Genomic DNA, 20960 nt, shown 5'->3' with positions numbered 1-20960 from the left:
CTCTTAGTTGCGGCCTGCATGTGGGATCTAGTTCCCTTACCAGGGATTGAACCTGGGCCCCCTGCATTGGGAGTGCGAAGTCTTAACCACTGTGCCACCAGGGAAGTCCCGGTATATTTCATCTCATACATTTTAAATATTTGTTTTTATTAGAAAAATTGCTTGTAGTCTTATTTCTTTGATAATTACTGTTAGAAGTCTTTTGTTTTGTTAGAAGTCTTTTGTCAATTTGTTGCCTAACAGTAATAGAAAATACAGAAACATACAGAGAAGCATCATAAAAGGCAGACTTGCATAAGTCTTCTGACAGCAGGCAGTGGCAGCAGTGAAGTAGGGCAAAGGAGGCTTGAATCAGGAATTGGATTTGGTAATTAGAAGGTTACTGTGACCTTGGGCAGGTCAGTGTTAATATAATAGTAGGAGTAGGGTCGAGGTTAGAAGGAAAGAATGAATGGAAGGTGAGGAAATAAGAAAGTTTCTCTCCTGGTGGAAGGAGGAAGACAGATGGTTTGAGGGAGATGTAGTTAAATAAGGACACTTTTTATGTTAGCCATGTTCCAGTGTATCTGTCACTTCCGGGGAATAAGCCCAAGGAGAAGAAGGGGTAAAATGGAAAGTGTGAGAGGAGGATTTTTTAAATTGCTGGGCGGGATCAGAAGGAGACAGGAGAAGATACGACCCAGCATCATTGTAGAGAAGCTCTCAGAAAGACGGCAGGATACTGACTCCTCTGAGACAGGAGAATAGCAAAGGAAGGGCGAAATGGTCCAGGGGCGATCCGTGGGGCAGGGAGGATAACTGAAGAAATTTGGGGCCTTTAGGCTTCAGTTGCTGGTGTTTCTAGTCAGCTGTGGAGTCAATTATTACAGGCTTCTTGGCTTAGGAGCTAATATTCAGCTTGTGGTATTTAAAATGAGCAGTAAGAAATAGAAGTTTGAATATATAGCAGTTTTAGATGAATTTAGTTTCATTATTGAAATCTCAGTGTGTTCTATATAGTCAGTTTGATTTTTCCTAATGGAGATTATAATTTCAAAAGGGAAGGGAAGATGTAATTTAAGACAAGATATGAAAATTATATGAAGATCTAAGTTTTTAAGTTTTTGTATGGCTCAGTTTGGTGGGATGCTTTTTCCCTGGACTACTAATTTAATATTGGCCAGGCCCTACTGATAGCTACATACTAAGAATTTGTGGAAGTTAAAATGTTCAAGATCAACCCATGGTTCTGTTTTGTTACCATACCTATATTTGAACACCTAAAGTCATTCTGAATGGCGCTGTGTTTTTCTCAGTAGTCAGTGACATCTTTGCACATACATATGGTCTCTGATCCTGTGGTAATAATAGAGAACTCCCTCTAAAATCTGTACACACAGATGCTTTTCAACTTACAGGTTGGGATATAAAATGTCGTGTTTCAGGCATCTGGAACTCCACATCTTCCAACAGAAATATGGTTCTAGTGTCCTAGACCAGCCCATAAAAGACAATTAAATCTAAAGTGTGTCTGAATTACTAAAAATAATTACTGTTTATAACCATGTTTCTATCAGGAAGTGTGTTCAATTTCAACTCTTAAGAAGTGTTTCTCCCACTTCTGCTTTATCTTTCTCACCCTCTGGCTGTCTGGCAGTGACGAAAGAGGCACCCAGCTCCAGGCCACTTAGTGTGGTTCTGGTAAGGGCCGGGAATGGAGAGCTGGGATAGAGACTCTTTGAAAGTCGAGAAAGGGGCTGGTGTGGTGATGCATATGCCAGGGGAGGGTCTCCCTTCTGTCTCAGCTGTGAGATCTGGGCCCCTGCCACTGTAAACCTCCTGTCTCCTCTCCCCTTTCTCTTCCTCTGGACCCCTGGTTCTTAGCCAGACCTGATTTTGTCCTCCCGCCCCGACCCCAAATACCTGGGGACATTTGGCAGTGTCCAGAGACATTTTGGCTGTTACAACTGGGGTGGTGCTACTCGTATCTAGTGGGTGTAGACCAAGGATGTCGCTAAACATTGAGAACTAAGGATTATCCAACTTGACACGTCAGTAATGCCAAGATTGAGAAACTCAGCTCTAGGCTCCTGCTACTGGTTTGAGTTTTTTGCCTTCTTGCTTCACTGAGGAACAGAAAGGTCGTTTGTTTCCAGATTCTTTTCTACCTTCTGTTCTTGAAACAAGCTCATAGCCCTTTGAGGTTTCTCTAAGGGCTCTCCTATCGTCACAAGATGGAAATAGATGGAGTAAAAATAACAAGAAAATTGCAGTTTCAGGAAATCTTAATGAAAAGCTTCCATGTTATCCACTCACTGTACTTTAAATAGAACAAAATTCTCATCCCTCTTGAGGCTTCCGTCCTTCTTCCGCATTATGATCTCCTCATTCCCTGGGCTTCCCTCCTTCCTACCGTACAGCTCAGTCGCAGAGGCTTTGGCAGGGGGTCCTCTCTCCAGTCCTCCAAATGAGGAGTGACAAGAGGGAAGAGAAATCCTTGGGCTGTTTTGACGCGGAGTGAGGGGAAGCTTCCTTCGTTATTGCATAGATCCGGCCAGAACAATTTTCTGTTGCCCTGCTGCTTTGCAGGAATTCACAGAATGAGATCATACCACAGCGCTTCCCTAAGTACTGCTACACGGCACGGGGGTCTCCTGTCTCTGCTGGTCTCTCCTCCTTTCCACCCGGCACGGTAGTTACCATCCCTCTGGCTTCCTGGGCATGTGACCTGAGCACTTCCTTACTAGGGCCCGTGCCTGGTCAAGTGCTGTGCTGTCATCATGAAATAATCTTAATAACGTTCGGAACAAGAGCCTCACATTTTCATTTCGTACTGGGCCTCGCAAACTGTGTAGCTTACCAGAGTTCTCCCAGCCAACCTTGGGCCCAGGAGGGGTGCAGACTGGCTTGGATGAGAAAAGGAAGTGGAAGGGTTTTAAGATACTTAGAGTAGCAAGAAGGCCCCCGCTGAAAATCTGGGCGGGACTGGCAGACTGGAATGCATGTCTCAGTCTTCCTTTGTAAATATGCACCTTTCCGAGCTGACTCTTTTTGCTGTGTTTATATTTGTTAATTTTAATAAGATGACCAGTTACTTACTAGGTGCTATTGTGTGATGAACAGTGTGCTAGACGCCGTGGGTAAAATTAAGTAGTAAACTGATATTTGCTCTCTATGGGTTATCTTCAGGTGTTTATAAAACCTCCTCATGTAGTGTCCATAACCATTTGAGATTGTTTTTATTGTCCCATTCCATAGGGTAGGAAGCTGAAACGGGCTATGTTACTTGTCTAAGTTTATAAAGCTAGTAAATGACAAAGAATGGATTTGAACCTAGGTTGGTCTGACTCTGAAGGCCAGTCCCGTTCAATCAGCTACTCAGAAGTTCAATCTTCCTACTGTCCAGTTGACTCTCAAGTTAAGGTCATGAGTATACATAGGAGGTCAATTTCTTTTAATCAGTGAATTGTTTTAAAACACTACACAGTGCTTTTCAAATGAAATATAATGGTGGATGAAAATGTGTATTTGATCTAGATGCTTTTCCTTGTGTTCATGAGAAATAGGTATTCGCATAAGTAACCTAAAATAGTACTCTTACAGAAAAAACTCAAAAGTCTTCCATTCTATAAGCTTCATAAATCACTCCATCTCTCCTGTTTTATGAAACATCCATTGGAGCTAACACTCCATTGTTAGCGTGACTTACCTGAAAGAGTTTTCTTGGAGTACGGGTTTCTGTCTTTAATTTTTATCCACCAAATAAAAAATGCCTTGTTCAATGTCATCGATATTTGCGATTAATTCTAAGAAAGCTAATTTGTAGAGAATATATTTTATACCAATTCTTTGGTTTTTATCATGTGAGCTACCCCACATTATGGTTTGGTATCATCTTTTTTTTTTAATATTTATTTATTTTGGGGACTTCCCTGGTGGCACAGTGGTTAAGAATCCATCCTCCAATGCAGGAGACACGGGTTCGAGCCCTGGTCTGGGAAGATCCCACATGCTGTGGAGCAACTGAGCCCGTGTGCCACAACTACTGAGCTTGTGCTCTAGAGCTCATGAGCCACAACTACTGAAGCCTGCATGCCACAACTACTGAGCCTGCGTGCCTAGAGCCCATGCTCCTCAACAAGAGAAGCCACTGCAATGAGAAGCCTGTGCACCACATTGAAGAGTAGCCCCCGCTCGCTGCAACTAGAGAAAGCCCGCGTGCAGCAACAAAGACCCAACGCAGCCAAAAATAAATAAATAAATAGATAAATATTTTAAAAAATATTTATCTATTTATTTATTTATTTGGAAGCACTGGGTCTTTGTTGCGGCAGGCAGGCTCCTTAGTTGCGGCTCATCAGCTCCTTAGTTGTGGCATGCGAACTCTTAGTTGTGGCATGCATGTGGGATCTAGTTCCCTGACCAGGGATCGAACCCGGGCCCCCTGCATTGGGAGCGCAGAGTCTTAGTCACTGCACTACTAGGGATGTCCCTTGATATCATCTTGAAACCCTGTGCCAGCTTTAGCCAAAATACATTACACGGCCAGGCCTCTTAATTCTACATGAGGAGGAGGCAGGTGTCGGCACCAGTCACCTACAGTGGGCAATTTACACAGCATTACTTAGTTGGTAAATGGATTAAGAGCAACTTGACAGTTTTCTTAGCAGTTACTGATCTTTCATCTGCCTTTGATTTCATGACTACAAGGGTCTCAGGCCTGTTACTGTTAACACAGAGCCATGCATTTAAGTGTTCTTCCAGAGCTTTTACTGTTAAGATCAGGACTGTTTAATCACACTGACCTGAGTTTTAATTCCAGCTGCACCACTGACTAGTTGTGCACCTTTAGTGAGTTACTGTAGGTGGGACCAATGAAGTCTTCAAAATGCTGTAGGAAAGACCGAATTACTGTATGTAAAGCCCTGAGCACAGTGCCAGGCTGAAGGAAAGGGTTCAGTGGGTAAGTGGGAGTTGTCATCCTCCTTCTCCTCTTATTCCACCAAGAGAATATGCCTGGGCATAAACAGAACTTTGGGCAAGCCCTTTTTCTGTTTACACCTAAATAATTTGGTATACTCTTAAATATACTTTGACACACGTCCTCCTGCAGTGAAAAATAGAAAGGCAAATATCTTCCTCCTGTTCTCTGTGAGGAGAGGATAGCATGATGTGTTTTTTATCTTCTAGTAGAATCAGGAATAACTCGGGGGTCTTGGTGATCAGTGTACACAGCCCTGTGTGTGTACTGCCGTTCTCTCAGCACAGACCAGACCAGCCTTTTTCAAACTGAGATCCCCGGCCTGTATCAGAATCACCTAAGAAACTGGTTAAAAAAATAAAATAAAAGCCAGCTCTCTAACCCCAGACCTACTGAACAGAATCTCTGGGGCTGAGGTCTTAGAACATGCATGTAAAATAAGCCACCGTGGTTATTCTTGTGTATAAAAAACATTTAGAAATACTGGCCCATACTCTCCGTCTCACTCCCCTGCCTTTGCTTAAGCTATTTCCTTGGCTTGGAGTAGTCTTTCCTCTTCTACTTGAATGCTGCCTCTTCCTAAAAGCCCTTCCATATTCTCCCAAATTGAAGTTAATTTTGTATCTTCATTATTGCAATTATTACAGTCTACCTCATAGAGTTTTGCTAGTTTTTCACCAAACAGTAAGCAGCTAGAGGGCGGTGATTGCCTGATTGCCAGTTACCCTAATAACTATCCCTGGTGCCCAGCAAAGTGCTTTGTGTATAATGGGCACTAAAAGAGTATCTGTAATTTGGATTGGTTCTCTACTGCTTTTTTCCAATAAAACCTTCTGTTCTGACTTCCTCCGAAGAGCACAGATCCCTTCAGAGTACATATTATTAAGCTCAGGGTGATGGAGGACAGTCCTAATAAACATGATCAGCCTTGCATCCCAGCACATCAGAATTGGGATGTGTGTTTGTGTATGATATGAGGAATTGTTTGACATCCCCGTTTCTTCCTCATCCTCATCTTTGGATATCATTTGTAAGGCACGTTGAAAGAGTCTGCCGAAGTCCCAGTTATAACACATCATCATGCTTGTCCTCTGGGACTCTAAGATAGATAAAGTACTTGCAGCTGTGCTTCCAATGATGTTATAGAGGTATTTCCTGCATTCATGTGTGGAGCAAAGGTGTAGAGATGAACTCCACTTTCTAGTAAGATGGTTTCTCCAAAGCTGCACAGTCCCTGTCAGTGATATTTTAGGCACTCTTTATGGTTTTGGACAACTTTTAATCCCATCCTGTGCTTCTCTATCAACTGGCTTGTTGGATAGGGCATTGCCCAGATCGTTGGCAATATAAAGCGATGCACACATGGGAGCTCTCCAGTTCTCTTATATACTGGAGGGTGACAAAGAAAACATGATATTAGAGGAGGGTCTGATTAGTGGGGGTTAGAAAGGGATAGAATAGCTGAGAGGGAGAGCACATTAGGGAGTTTCTCCAAATATTCGATCCTTAAAAGTGTTACATTGATTATTTGACCTCACCCAAGGCAGCAGGGTTAAGCCGTGAAAACTATTGGATTTGGCAGGTGAAATCAGATTTTCATTGGGTGGATTAGGATTTATGAAAGCAATAGTGTTCATGAAAGTAGGGTGGAGAAGACAGCTGTCCTAGTGGGGGACTCCTTACACATTTAGGGAGATTCATCTTTTCGATATTTCTGTCTTTAGATTTCTAATGGAAATTCAATAAAAAGAACTCCAGATTACCACAGTTAATCACCTAGTAAACACGTGGAATACATAAATGAGTAGATCAGAAATTTTAATTTCAGGCAGAGGAAGACCTCTCCCTTTCGCTGTACCCCTCCAAAGCGTTCAGGGCTATAAAGTAACCAGAGATAACGAGAAAGGTCACTGAACTTGGTGAGAGGAGCTGACTAAGTTTTACAGTAAATTTAATGGAAATTCATGGAATAGGGCGTGGGGTAATAAAGTTGAACTGGGCCTGGGAGAATGGAGATAGCGCATGTTGATCATTCCTTGAGCAATTGGCTTGGGGAAAAAAATGGTAATTGTATCAGTGGGATAAAGTTTATGTTTATAAAAAAAAAACAGAGCATACAATTCCAGCACCCCAAGGAATTCCCTTGCGCTAACCCCTTGCAGTGAGACCCTCCCTCCACCCCTAATCCCTGGCAACCGTCCCTATAGTTTTTTCTTTTTTAGGATGTCATATAAATTCAATCATACAATATGTAAAAGACTGGACTCCTTCACTTAGCATAATGCCTGCTCAGTGTAAATTTTAAACATATTTTAAAGTACAAAGAATCCCCCCTCTCCAAAACAAAACAAGTAGGAACCTGAGAAGATGGGTGTAGAGAAAGTGAGTTAGGGACATATTGAAATGTAAACAGACATCTAGCTCATGAAGATGGTTCCAGTCCTCATGGAACCTAGGCAAGCTTGTTAGCTTTGAACGCATGGTGGACAGGATGGAGAGGAGGGCAGTGGTACCCTTGACCAGTTAAATATTTTCTTTTCTCAAACTAGCCTCCTTTCCTGCTCTGAACTTTCCCACTACCTCCCCACTTCTCGGGGGTGGGGGGTAGGGGCAGGGAGAAATACACACATACACACTTATACATTCATGAATACATGTATCTCCATTTTCATGGCATAAGCATTTCATTTATAAAGAGCTCATCAATCTTTCAGTTTCAACTTCACATTTAGTTGAGGGCTATCAGATGACGCGTAGTGGTACCAGGATTTGTAATCTAGAGCTGTACACTTGTTTCTCAATCCAAGATTTATTTTGCAAAATTTTTCTTTCTAAATTTTTTTCCTTCAAATTAATAGGAATTTAAACATTAAAAATTATAGAGGGTAAACAATTTAACTTTTGCTATCTAGAATTGGAATTTTTAGATGTAATTTGTTAGTAATCATCTCTGTACAAGGTTTTCAAACTTGGTTTTTTGCAGTGTTATTTTTACAAATTATATATATATATATATACATATATATAATTTTATTATAAAAGCACTTACTAATCTCATATTCACTGACTCCCTCTGTATGCTTTTTCATTAGGAATTAACTGCACTTTGGTTTTTCTTGGTTTTTTCCTATAGTTGTGATAGTCAAAGCATAGATGATTGTTATTTCCCCAAAGAGGAAAAGCAGGAAGGCTTTCTTGGGACATTTATCACATTCATTAATTATTACCTTCACCTAACTATTTTTCCCATGACGGTTGATATATTCATGTCCTCATACGTGTTGACCACATATTCTGCTGCTGATGTAATTTGTGTGGAGATACAAGGAGCTGTTAACCTTATACCAGAGGTCTTCAAAGGACAGTGAAGCAGGTTACTCTTGGTGCTAGCATTGTGGTTATTATGTAATTTAACATATTATTGTTCTGCCATAAATAGAATTATTTTACTGTATCTTTTCATTTGTCTGGAAGGTGATTATTTGATACTTTTCATATATCCTGAAGTTAGAATATAAGCCTGAAAAGCCCTCAGAGTGGTCAAAATTTGTTAAAAGTAAATGTAATGAACCTTATTCCTACTCTGTGACAGGTGTTTACATATATTGCTTTATTTAATCTCCACAGTAATCTTATGTGATAGTCATTGCTGCCACATTTTACAGAAGAGGAAATTGAAACTCTGGAGGTTATAGAACTCATCCAGGGTCATACATCTATAGCTGGGCTCTCAACTTGGGTTTGTGTGTCCCTCAAGATCCTGATTCTGAGTCCATTTACTCCCACATTCAGTCATTCACACAAATATTTTTTCAGTATTTACCACGTGACAGGCCCTGGGTATCCAGGGTTAAAGACAGATATATCGAATCCTGAGGAATTCCTTTATCTGTTTTTTGGGCTGTAGTAAATATGAAACAGACTAGAAAAGAGATGAGGCTTAAGGACAAAGACACTGTCTATCTTATCTACTGTTGCATCCACAGGACAAGCACAGCACATAGTAGGAGCTCAATAAATACATGTCGAATGGATGAATGATATTAGTGAGAAGTAATAGCCAAGTAGGAGAGAGAACTAAGTGTAGGAAGGGTATAAAATCAAACAGAACTGTCCTGGACCATTTAGTGTTTGAATAAGCAATTGTGTACCTCACTAGCCCCAGAGGGTGTGAAGAGACTTCAGTGTGCTCACTGGTGTCAGAAGGGTGACCTGGGGCCCCCGAGTGGCTAAGGCAACCCAGGCTCTGTGCAACAGGAAGAGAGTCACTCATGAACATTACATCCTGTTTAAAAAGCAATGAAGTATGTAAGACATTTTAGGAAAGTTTCCATTAAAAAATGGCCCTTCTCCCCTTAAAGTATGCTAAAGGGCTAAACTTCAGTGTCTTGGAAAAATCACATAGGTGGAGGAGTTATTTCCCAAACAATATTGGATTAAGAGGTATTACATAATATAGTTTTTCTCTTTCCTGGTAAATTATAACATTAAATTTTCATGCCAAATGAATCTTTAAAAAATTCAAGTTATACTCTTTGGAAGATACCTTATAAAGGACTATATATAGTACATAGCACATAACAATCTATTGTATGTAACAAGTGAATAGGTTGCATAGAATAACAAAAGTTTTTGAGTAATATAACTTGAAAGAATTATGATGTGTTGAAGTCACGTTTGGAATATCATTTAGCTTTTTGTAAGGAAAAAGTGGGGAAATTAGGAAACTACTGAAATGATTTCAATTTCATTATTCAACAGCATCGATGTGCTACTTTCTTGTCCCAAGAATGTATCTATTAACAGTGATGTTTTGCCTTACAGCTTTTCTGGGAGAAGAGGCTACAAGGACTTAGTGCATCAGATGTAACTGAACAAATTATAAAAACCATGGAACTACCTAAAGGTCTTCAAGGTATTATCCAAGTTCAGTTGAGCAGTACCTACTATGTGCCAGGCTCTGTGTTAGGTGCAGTGGAGTCAGACATGATTGAGACAAGTCTTTGCTTTGGGGACTGTATGCCTTGCTGGATGAGGTACCTCTTGGGTTTTAGTAAACCCAGAGGAAATGTACCTGAAAAGCTTGTACGTTGCAGGGATGCGTCAGGGCAGTGTCTTACTTAAGATTTTTTTCTGCGTGTACATTTTGGCTTTAGATTAGTTAGGTTCGTCATGTAAATTAACCCATGTTCTGCTTTTAGAACCAAATGCAGCTGAATGACAGAATGTCCCAAGCTTCCTGCTCAAAGCAGCATCTGGCCCCAGCGCATGCTCTTTCTCTCCTCCTCTTACCAGAAGAGCAGCCAACAGCTCTCCTTCTGCCTCTCCCTCCCCAAACTGCTGCTGCAAGTAGCAGTGGGAGCAGATGCCCCTTGGTCCAGTGACAGGAGGGAGTGGGATCTGGGGTGGAGAGCTCAGCTGCTGGTGTGCTTGTCATATCATATGTTAATTCCAACTTCTAGAGAAGCATTATTTTTCAAGTATTAGAACTTTGGCTTCTAAAACTTGATACACTGTAGATTGCTCAAAAATCCTCATAATTCATGGTTAGAATATTGTCTCATCCCTCTATGCTCTTGGAAATTATTGCTTTAACTGGTTTAACAAGTTTAGGACTTTAAGCAATGCACTTAAATGTAGCCATGGTTCCAGTCTCCTACATGTAGTCAAGGTGTGCAATTATTACTTCTCTTAATTTGGATATTTTGTTAGGTATTTGAGAAAGCTGTTAAAGGTGCAGGTACAGCATACTTGCATTGGCTTTTCCTTTGAAATCCCTACACAAAAAGATAAGTTTTGAGATATGGCTAGAAATGAATGTTAAACAGCTATAGGGGAAACTATTCCAGGCTCCTAGGGACACATTAATAGGGATACTGGAGTGTAATATGACCTTAGAAGGGACTTAGATCATTAAAATAATTGAACTTGCTTGTGGAAATGTAGCCAACTTTTTAAAAGTTTAATACTTTGGAAAATGTGTTTTTAAGTTATGTTAAAGTTTTATTGTAATACTCAGGTATTTTGTTACTGTTTCTTTAATGTTAATTCTTTGGTGTATAATAACTAAATAGATATGCTATTATCCTTTGCTGCTTTGGCTTTTGTCAGTTTTAAATAGCTGATCCCAAATGAATATAAAGATATCCGTTGTTTTAGGTTACATAAGGTTTGCTCAGCACATCTAGAAATTTCCTTTAACTCATATATGTTTCTAATTGCAGGAGTTGGTCCAGGTAGTAATGATGAGACCCTTTTATCTGCTGTTGCCAGTGCTTTGCACACAAGCTCTGCACCGATCACAGGGCAAGTCTCCGCTGCTGTGGAAAAGAACCCCGCTGTTTGGCTTAACACATCTCAACCCCTCTGCAAGGCTTTCATTGTCACAGATGAAGACATTAGGTAAGGCAGCTTAACATGACTTCAAAAGCTTGTCTTTTACACTTGTTACATTTTATACTGCCTGTTAGGTTCCGTGGCACATCTAGTAAGTGATGAATCAATCAGAAAGTTATACTTTTTTTTTTACAGAGCTTTTGTGAAACTAATGAAAGGTGATAGAGAACATTTAAAACAAATACATGCTTGAAAAAGGTAGCAGTACTGTGTATAAGGCATATCATCACGATGATGTCCAAAGGACAGATCAGTTGTACTCTCTCCACATCATTTTTGCAATGTCTTATGAAATCTGGGGTTCTGCCTTTCTGCTCTAAGAACCCCTTCATTCAGTTATGCCTTTTGTGATTGCTAACTGCATTGGTTTGTCTGCAGTAGCAGATCACTGCCGTGCTACTTTAAGTTCAGTTGTGTTTTCAAAATTCAGTTTACTTATCTTGATTATATTTACCTCACTTAAGCTCAATTTAGAGATTTATTTATCTCTACTTCAACCTGTTTCAAGTAAAGATTTAAGGTAGCTCCAAAGAGACACACATGCACACACACACACACACACAGACACACACAGTGAAGCCAGATAAGAAGCAAATGAGAAGAAAGACAAAGCAAAGCGTAAAGCAATAAAACAGAGCCAGGAATGAGAAGCGGACACAAGGTGCATCTTTTAACATCTTTTACTCTTTCTAAGGCTGGGCCACAAATTAGGTTTTTAGCAGCAAATTTTGAAAGGAAGACATATAGCTCAGATTGATAATGCCCAAGGAGTATAAGCAAACCATTGCTCAGGAGAAACAAAACTATTCCAGATATTTAAGACCACAAAGAAATTCTTATATGGGATTTATGAACTTCAGTATTATTACTCTAGAATGATTGTATAGTATACTGTATTTTCTTTAAATATAGGGCAGTGTGTACACTTCACTATTTCTATCCTCTGAATATAAACCAGAAAGCTTTACTGGAGTATTATTCCTAGACCAAACCGGAAGAAGGCACTTTGGAATAAAAAAATATGTATTATATTTGTATTTTTTTTCTAAATCCATGAAAGTTGGCATGAGAATGTTTTTAAATGCCTGAGTCTAGCTAGGTTTATAATTGGAAAGCCTTTCCTGGGTTTTAAAGTAGTTTCTTTTGCAAAGATGTAGAATGGTTCAAAGTTGCATTCAGATGCCTTTATTACATAGAATTTACGATCAGTGTTATTTTTTAAGAAAAACAAAATGTAAAATCAAGGAAGGGAATCAACTTGCTCTTTGGACAGTTCTTACCTTTGAGGAAGGAAATTACTCAGGAGACAAATTCCTGTCTGTCTTGGAATGAGTACCCAGTTAATCAGCAGGGATTCCGCTGGGTCATTATGGGGGTTGACTGAGGTTCTCTGAGTGATGTCCTGGGAATGCTGACGGCTTCAACACCAGATCTTTTGACAGTGGACGAAGCTGTCTCAAAGCCAGATGTGCATGCTTTCCTTTTAGGGGAAACTTGTCTAACAAGTTGTCCATTTGATTTCATTGTCATAACAGAAATTATTAAGCAAACATTTCTTGTTGAATTAGTACAGGTTCAAAACACATGACTGCAAATGGAATTGTTAGCCTTTCTCCAATTGGGTAGCCAATAATCTGTTTGTATTAAACCTTCAACTAAGAATCTCAACATTAAGCATATATATTTTCATCAGTCTTGATACTGTTTTCACCCACAGGTATATTTGTTTTCTAATACTGAGTAACAAGTTCTCACAAACCTCACAGCTTAAAACAATACCTATATATAGCTCTCAGTTCAGTAGGTCAGAAGTCCGGGACAGGCATGACTGGATTCCCTTCCCGGGGTCTTACAAAGCTGAAATCAAAGTGTCAGTAGAACTGCAGGCCTTCTGGAGCTTGGGCTTCTCCTAAGTTTGTTGCAGAATTCATTTCTTTGTACTTGTAAGAATGAGGCCCCTGTTCTCTTGTTGGCTGTGGGATGAGGCCATTCGCAGCAGTTAAAGGCTGCCAGCATTTCCTTGCCCCATGGCTCCCTTCATATCCCCTCTCCTGCTTCTTTCTGGAAGGGCCCAGCCCCTTTTAAAGCCTCTTCTTATTAGATCAGGCCCTCTATGATAATCCCTTTTGATTAACTCAAGGCCAGTTATTAGTAACCTAATCATAGAAGGATAGCTCAGTCATATTCATAAGTTCTGCCTGCCCTCAGGGGAGAGAATTTTACGAGGCATCTAAGCAGGGGCAGGTGGGGACATCTTCGGGACTGTGTTAGAATTCTGCCTACCACATCCAGCAGATGCTTTAATTTCAGTTTTCATAAATGTGGGAAGCAGTGCTCAAGACAAAAGAGAAACAGTGGCCAATGTCAAGAGTTTCAGATATACTTCTCTAGCCAAAAGCACCATTCCTTCCATTTTCTTTGTCTTCCTGATGGGGTGACTTTAGGGCAGTTGGCAGACTCTCATACTCTGTTACTAGGCATGAGAGACTGCCATGAGACTGATACGCCATTTATCATAAAGCCGGAGTCACTGAGCCAGTGGCAGGGCTAACTGTATAAGAAAGAAACATTGCGTTCTTCATGACTCCGCTCCACTGCATGAAACTCGGTTGAACTTCAGTTTCTGTTAATATGATCGAGGCTACAGAGCTCGATTAATTCAGTGACAGATCCCCTCTTTTTGAAAATTCATTTAAAACGTATAAGTCCAAACCTTTTATCTCTTTGTGCTGTTTTTAGAGTTGAGTAAAGATGACGTCTAAAGTTTCTGTTTTTACACAGTATGTGTTAATTTTACTGCCTTGGACATGGTCTCATGAGATAGAGAGACGTGGGGACTAGACTGCAGTAAACACGACTTTACAACTGGTTGAGTGCCCAAGGGGTGAATACTCAGGGCATCTTAGTGGAGTCTTCTGGAACATTGCTCCTCTACCCTTCTGCTTTCCCAGGTTTGGGGCATTGTTACAATTTGTCTTCCTCACCTAATGATGGAGAAAATCACTTCTTTCAGTAGAGCCACCAGTATTCCTTGTTGCATCTCTTATTTGTCCCAGGGCTGCTCCGTCTCCCATTGTGTATCCATCCTAACCACCTTTCCTTTGGTCTCAGGAGGTGACTCGTCCCGTTCTCTAATCAAGGCTCATCGTCCCAGCTGGGCCTTTGCCTCTCTCCCTTTCTTGCTTTTTTCTAAGTCTTTTACTTAGCCAGTCTCGTCCCTTCCCTGTGTCTTCAACCATTGCCTCTCCACTGGGTTCTGGAGGCGAATTTCTATTTACCATCTTCATTTGCTAGAACTGTTTTAGGAATCCCTCTCTTGCCCTGTCAAGGAGCTAGTCTCCGTTTTTTCCTGCTTTTTTAAGATGAATTGTATACCAATAGCCTTTCTTCCTGTGCTTTGTTTTTCACCTAATGGTTCTGAATTTTTTTATGACTCGGTGTTATTAACTCTCACTTTTGAGGTTCCTTTAGAGTCCCCAAGACACAGGGAAACTTGTGGCATATTCTTAACCTACTCAGCTCATCTCAGTTCAGGAGTCTTTTCATTCCCTGTCCTTGGTGTACAGGATCACGTGGCCTTGGTTCCTTCCTGACGGCCTGCTCCCAGCAGGCCGGGGAACCCGGGGAGAACTCCAACTACCTTTCCCCTGACGCAGCAGAGAGCGGCAGCGAGATCCCAGCCCATCATGCCTCCACCTCCTCCGTCTTTCTCAGTGCTTCACTGAGCAAGTCTCTTCGCCTTCTTTATTTTCTGTATTCCTTCCCTGCTTTTAAATTACTTCTAATTATCCTTTATAGGAATAACCCTGAATCTTCACATATTTGAAGTTTGTGAAGTTGTAGAAAAGGTCACTGAAATAAATCTACTCCTGCTGGAATTCTCTGTGAGATGAGGGCTATCTGCCTGTCTGAATGTCCCTCTTTTTGACAGAGTTCATTCCCCATGTGACTTGGTTTTGTGAAGGTAGAAGCAACTTTTGCAAAGTCTAAGGAGAAGGAAATGTATGTTTCTCAGGAATTTTCATGACTTTGAAGTAAAGCTAAACCATTTCGGCAGCTTCATTGTTCCAGTACTGGCCAAATTATTTAGTATCTTTTTACTCTGTTTTTAAAAAGGAAACAGGAAGAGCGAGTACAACAAGTACGTAAGAAATTGGAAGAAGCATTGATGGCAGACATCTTGTCACGGGCTGCTGATACGGAGGAGATGGACATTGAAATGGACAGTGGAGATGAAGCCTAAGATTAGCATCAGGTAAAGCAACACCAGAGAGACGTGGAACTTAAGGTCTTTTATTTCCTTGCTTTTGCCCTTGTAGCCTGATTCAGCAGTGCCTACAAAGCCTTCTCCTCTGCAAATCTTGTGCGTGTGCTGTTGTTTGGCCCCCTCTGTATTTAAGGACCATATAAGCATGCATCCTTTTGTTCTCATTACGTGAAGATGTTTACACCCCTGCAGCCACTTGCAAGGGATCTGGTCTCCAAGGTGTCACTAGAGAAAAGCAGAAGCAGGAGGAAAGGACTCTGCCAGGGAGGGAGAAGCAGCTGCAGGAGATGAAGGCGCCATCACCTCTACCACTGTAGCTCTCTGGGGTCTGTTGTCCCCTCTGTAAAATTATGGTCACAAAGTAGGCAAAGATCCCTCCTTTTTTCCCTCCGTTTCTGTTCTCTCTAGCACAGACTTGGAGCAGGGAGAATGAGAGGACGTTTTAAAGTATGATAATTTACCTTAAAAAATACAAATCATGACCCTGTCCTGAACTCACGTAGGAGTCTCACAGTCTCTGTTCCACCGGGTACATATTCTCTTCAGATGATCACACTCCAACCTCCGAGGGTTTATGTGGCAGCTTGCTTCCCAACTTCTCTCCGGCTTCGTTTTGGGGGCCATGTCTTTCTGCCACCCCCAAGCCAATTATTTATTTGCATCCTCTGAAGGCAAAACTGAGCGGTGGGTGGTGGTGTTGGGAGGGAAGGAGAAAGGGAGGGGCCGAGAAGAGCGAGCGGAGCGAGTGGGAGTCTAACCGCGTGGCGCCCTTCGAGCCCGTCTCCGCCCCTCACACCTCGTCCTCATAGTCGGTCCTGCATTCAGTGCTGGGTCCTGGGGACGTCCCCGCGCTCACAGAGCTTACCATACAGTTGTATGAAACAAATGCTCACATAGCTGTATGATCACCAACTGTGATCAGTGCGATAAAGGAGAAATGATGGTGCTGGGAGAGCCGCCGGCAGGGGAGCTAATGCGATGTGAGGGCCGACAAGACTCTGGGGACGTGGCATTAACGGTGAGCCTGAAAGGCGGGTAGGAGTGAGCAGGAGAAGTTAGGGGAAACGTGTTCTCCTCCAAAGAAACAGCAGAGACAGCTCAGTTCCTTTAAGGACCGAAGGAAAGGTCACTATGGTTGGAACGTAGGAAGTCTGGGGAGGGTCGGAAAGTGTGGAGATGAATCAAACCATGGTGAGCCTTGTGGATTCTTGTTAAGGATTTTGAGCTTTATCGTTAAAACCACTGGGAATCCACTGAAGGCTGCGTAAAGTGATTAGATGTGCTTATTTATAAGATCCCTACGGCTGCTGCATGAAAAAGGATGTCCTTTCTAAGGAAAGCTTAGAAGCAGGGAGACCAGTTAGGAGGCCGCCGTAGTCCCGCAAGAGGTGATGGTGGCTTCACGAGGGTCTCGGCAGCAGATGTGGAGAAAAAGAGGAAAAGGCCAATTTGAGATGTATTTGGAGGTAGAATCGACTTGACTGGGTGACTGACTGTTAGTGAGGGTGAGAGAGTGGGGTGAATGACTCCAGGTGTTTTACTGGAGCCACTGGGTGGATGGGGAGGGGTCCTGTTCAGAGGGTCCTACTGAGGGTGTTGCATGCAGGGGGATGAATTCATTGTTAACACGATCTTTCCTTCCCATCAGTGCTTTGTTTTAATTCAGGGAGTGGCCCATGCCACAGTGACACAGATCAGGTGATAATCACAGTGTCTTCCATTTACATAGTCAGGGACAGCAGCAACATTTCGGTCACACAGTTTCCTGACAACGCAGAACCTTTTAAATCGAGTTCAGTGCTATTTCAAGTGGTTTTGTTTTGTTTTCCATATTGAGGACAGGAAGATGCCGTGTTGACACTGAATCTTGTTTTCCACTCCGATCAGGATGTGTTTTATGGACTTTGATGAGCGTACTTAATGTGTGTAAAGTCTCTCAGAGGCAAGTCTGCAGCGTGTTTCTTTTCTCCAGAGACTTCAGTGCAGTGTGGGAATCTGGACCATTGCGCCTGCACCACATCAGAACTGACTCTGGGAAAGCCCTCTTCTTCTCCAGAGCTTTTTGTTGTTTTTCAGACTTTTTCCCTGAAAACAATTTAGAATAATCAGGGGTCATGTAGTTGAGGTTTTACGAGACCCTCACTTACTTTGCAGATTACTTTGCAGGTTGACATCAGGGCAGCACCCTAATCTATGTAAGCGAGCCTGTGGTTAATGCACGAACAAACTAAAGTTGAGGGATTAAAGTTTTAATATGTACTTAAAGAGTAGCCATCACTTTGGCATGGTGCTAGGGAGAGATCTGCATTACGTGTATCATATTCTAAACTTGAGAATGGTATTATTAGACCAGGCCATTAGACTTGTAGGTTGTGGAAGATTTAGATGTACTTCTTAATTATCAAAATTAAATTTACCTAAATCACTAATTTAGCCCCACGTACACCTGAAGTGTTTAATAAACCAGAGCACTGCCACAAGACTTAATTAGGTGTTCATAATAACCTGTGGGATAGGTAGGACTTGGCTTGACTAAAGGTGGGACGTGGCCAAGTTCACATGGCTGCTAAGAGATGGAACCTGTAACATGCGGTTCTGTTTAGGTCTGTTCACCGCATTATGACATGGATGCTCTTTCTGATGGTCCTTATTAGCAAAACGGACCTTAATTTGTATGTATATATATATTTGGCAGGCGAGGAGTTTAGGAAGCTGTCAGCGGAGGTGTAACTCCAAGTTTCGTGCAGTCGCAAGGAGAGATTTCAGCTCTTCTTCCTTAGTCACACGGCCCCTGGGGCTCAGTTGTGGTTTCAGCCCACCTCTGCATGTGTCCCTTCCGCCAGAATCTGCTCCAGAGATTGCCGGAACACATGAGCCCGTCGGGGAGGACGGAGCTGAGGCTGTTATTGGTCGGGGCGAGCAGGCATGTGTGCGTGCGTGCATGCATGTGCGCGTGTGTGCGTGCGCCCGTGTGTGTGTCTGTGTGTACACACACACCATCAATAGCAGGTTGAGGTTTGCTGTGCTACTTAAGATTTTACACTCAAGAGGAGTGCCCAGGTTATCAAACATTTTAGGAGTGACTGCAAGAAGAAGATAACTATAAGAACAAAAGTGTTAAAGCATTTAGCTACAAATGAGCTAGAGTATCAAATACATATGTAGTTGAATTGGCAGTTGCACAGTACCATTTCACCCAAGTTAAGCAGTAATAAAACTTCAGTACATTTCTATCATCCGTAAAGTCTGAGAAGTAAAATAAATTATTGTGAAATAAAATAAATCATTGTTAGAAATTTTCCTAAATTTTCTCAAGGTATGTTTGGATTTGGCTACGTCTATTATGTTTTCTTCATTTGTATGCCCTGTGATTTCTCTTTTTATGCTGATTTAATTAATGATAGAAAATATTTTCATAAGCATACAAAGGGGTACATATGATTTATTTGAAAATGAAGTGAGTATTAAGGGTTATTTTCAAAATAAAACACTTGAAACAATGAAGGGAAATGTTGAGTACTTTTTATGTACAAAGTGCTGTAACTAAATGCTATCAGGCTCTAAAAATCCTATTCTAAGTGAAATTTGGCCTCTAACTGCTTTTCCAGGTTTTGCTGACCTCACCTGAGAAATCACTGAATCACTTAAGTTTGTTTGTTTTTTCTTACAGGTAACTTTTGACCGACTTTCCCCAAGAGAAAATTCCTAGAATTGAACAAAAACGTTTCCACTGGGTTTTGCCTGTAAGAAAAAAATGCACCCAAGCACATAGAGCTTTTTAATAGCACTAACCAATGCCTTTTTAGATGTATTTTTGATGTATATATCTATTATTCAAAAATGATGTTTATTTTGAGTCCCAGGACTTAAAATTAGCCTTTTGTAATATCTGTCAAGCAGGACCCTGAAGATGAAGCTGAGCTTTTCATGCCAGGTGCAATCTACTGGAAATGTAGCACTTAACGTGAAATATTCGTCTCCCCCCGCAATTTTAATATGAACGGATCAGGAGTACCAAATAAATTTCCCAATGAAAGCTTATTGTGACTTCACTGTATATAAACAGATTTTTATACTTTATTGAAAGAGGACACCTGTACATTCTTCCATCATCACTGTAAAGACAAATAAATGATTCTATTCACAGACTGATTGGAATTCTTTCTGTTAAGGAGCACACAATACATAGCCCCTCCTTAGGATTCCTGGTTCACATTCAACTGTGATCCCTGGGACTTAGGTTTGAAATGGAGGTAGTAGCAAATAGTTCATACATTTGCAGTATGCCTCTGGATATCATGAGAATTGCGCTGCTTTCACCAGAATTATAAGTTGTTGTGTAGCATGGGTAATTTTTTTCCCTTGCCTGTAACGAGTACTTTGGTTAGTTCTATAAAAATAAGGCATTTTCTTCCCTTGGGCATGAGTTAGGTACACAGGTGTGCTTCAGATGTTACTGGAAGTCCATGTCTGTTTTTCTAGAACATTTTACATTTTCCAGTGTCTACTGGCTTACAGAGTTAACAGGTTCAGGTCAGACCCTTTGCCACAAAGAGAGGCATTTTTCTGGGCAGAGTTGCTTAATGAACCAGATTGTAATACTTTGCTAATTACTACCCGGCCTCCAAAGTATTAACATCTTTTTTTCTGTTGAAACTCACAAGTGTTAACTTCATTACCAGTTAAATTCCTTGATCTCTAATTACTAAAACTGGCATAGCATTGAGAAATGGGTTTTAAAAATCAAAACATACTTAAGGTAATCTGATGCCAAAGAAAGGAGGGAGTGGTTATAAGCAAATTTAAGTACATTTTGAGAAATAGAGCAAACATGTTTTCTTTCTGTACGAAGGGTTTATGCACTTCTTAACTCTGAGTTCTTTCAAAATCAGACGCAGAATGATGTGATCAAGGATGTGACCAAACCCCTCTAAATGTCACTTGTACATTTTTTTATCACTACCTCCAGCACCCTTCCGGTTTCCGAGGAGGGGAAAGAAAAGAAAACGGTGAAAGCAATATGACTGGCTAGGTTTGAGCTGCTGTCTCTCTGGACCTTATGCAAAACTACATAGATATCACCTTCTTGGAATTCCTGATTTACATGCAACTTTGATCTCTGGGCTTTAGGCCACCTATTTCCACAGAGTAATCCTGCTAGCAAATAAGCAGAGATACTTGCAGACTCTGGGAAGACAAGTGGCAGAGGGTGCCCGCTCTGGGCCCTCCCGACTGTCCCAGTTGGGGTGGCAGTGGGAAATTACAATAATATTGATTTCTTTTTAAGAGTTATTATGACTAGTTAGAATGAATGTCCAAAGGCTTTGCTTAGACTCC

The 20960-nt window shown here is 41.3% G+C and overlaps 1 protein-coding gene across 2 annotated transcripts in view; it reads left to right on the top strand.

The window, feature by feature from the left end:
- MBD2 (methyl-CpG binding domain protein 2) overlaps positions 1–19772 on the top strand; it is a 70563-nt gene extending 50791 nt beyond the window's left edge. Inside the window, exons 4-7 of one of the 2 annotated variants that reach the window (XM_079718118.1) lie at positions 9785–9875; positions 11185–11362; positions 15473–15611; positions 19524–19772. In XM_079718118.1, coding sequence (XP_079574244.1) covers positions 9785–9875; positions 11185–11362; positions 15473–15599 — 396 coding nt within the window. In that variant the 3' untranslated portion in view covers positions 15600–15611; positions 19524–19772. Of the gene's footprint in view, positions 1–9784; positions 9876–11184; positions 11363–15472; positions 15612–19293 lie in introns of both variants that reach the window. The other variant, XM_079718117.1, reaches the window with a different exon arrangement.
- Positions 19773–20960: the final 1188 nt, after the last annotated feature.

Source organism: Hyperoodon ampullatus (assembly GCF_949752795.1).
Source record: "Hyperoodon ampullatus genome assembly, chromosome: 13".
Taxonomy (NCBI): domain Eukaryota; kingdom Metazoa; phylum Chordata; class Mammalia; order Artiodactyla; family Ziphiidae; genus Hyperoodon; species Hyperoodon ampullatus.
Note: the sequence above shows the minus strand (reverse complement) of the source record. Positions and strands in the feature narration are given on the sequence as shown.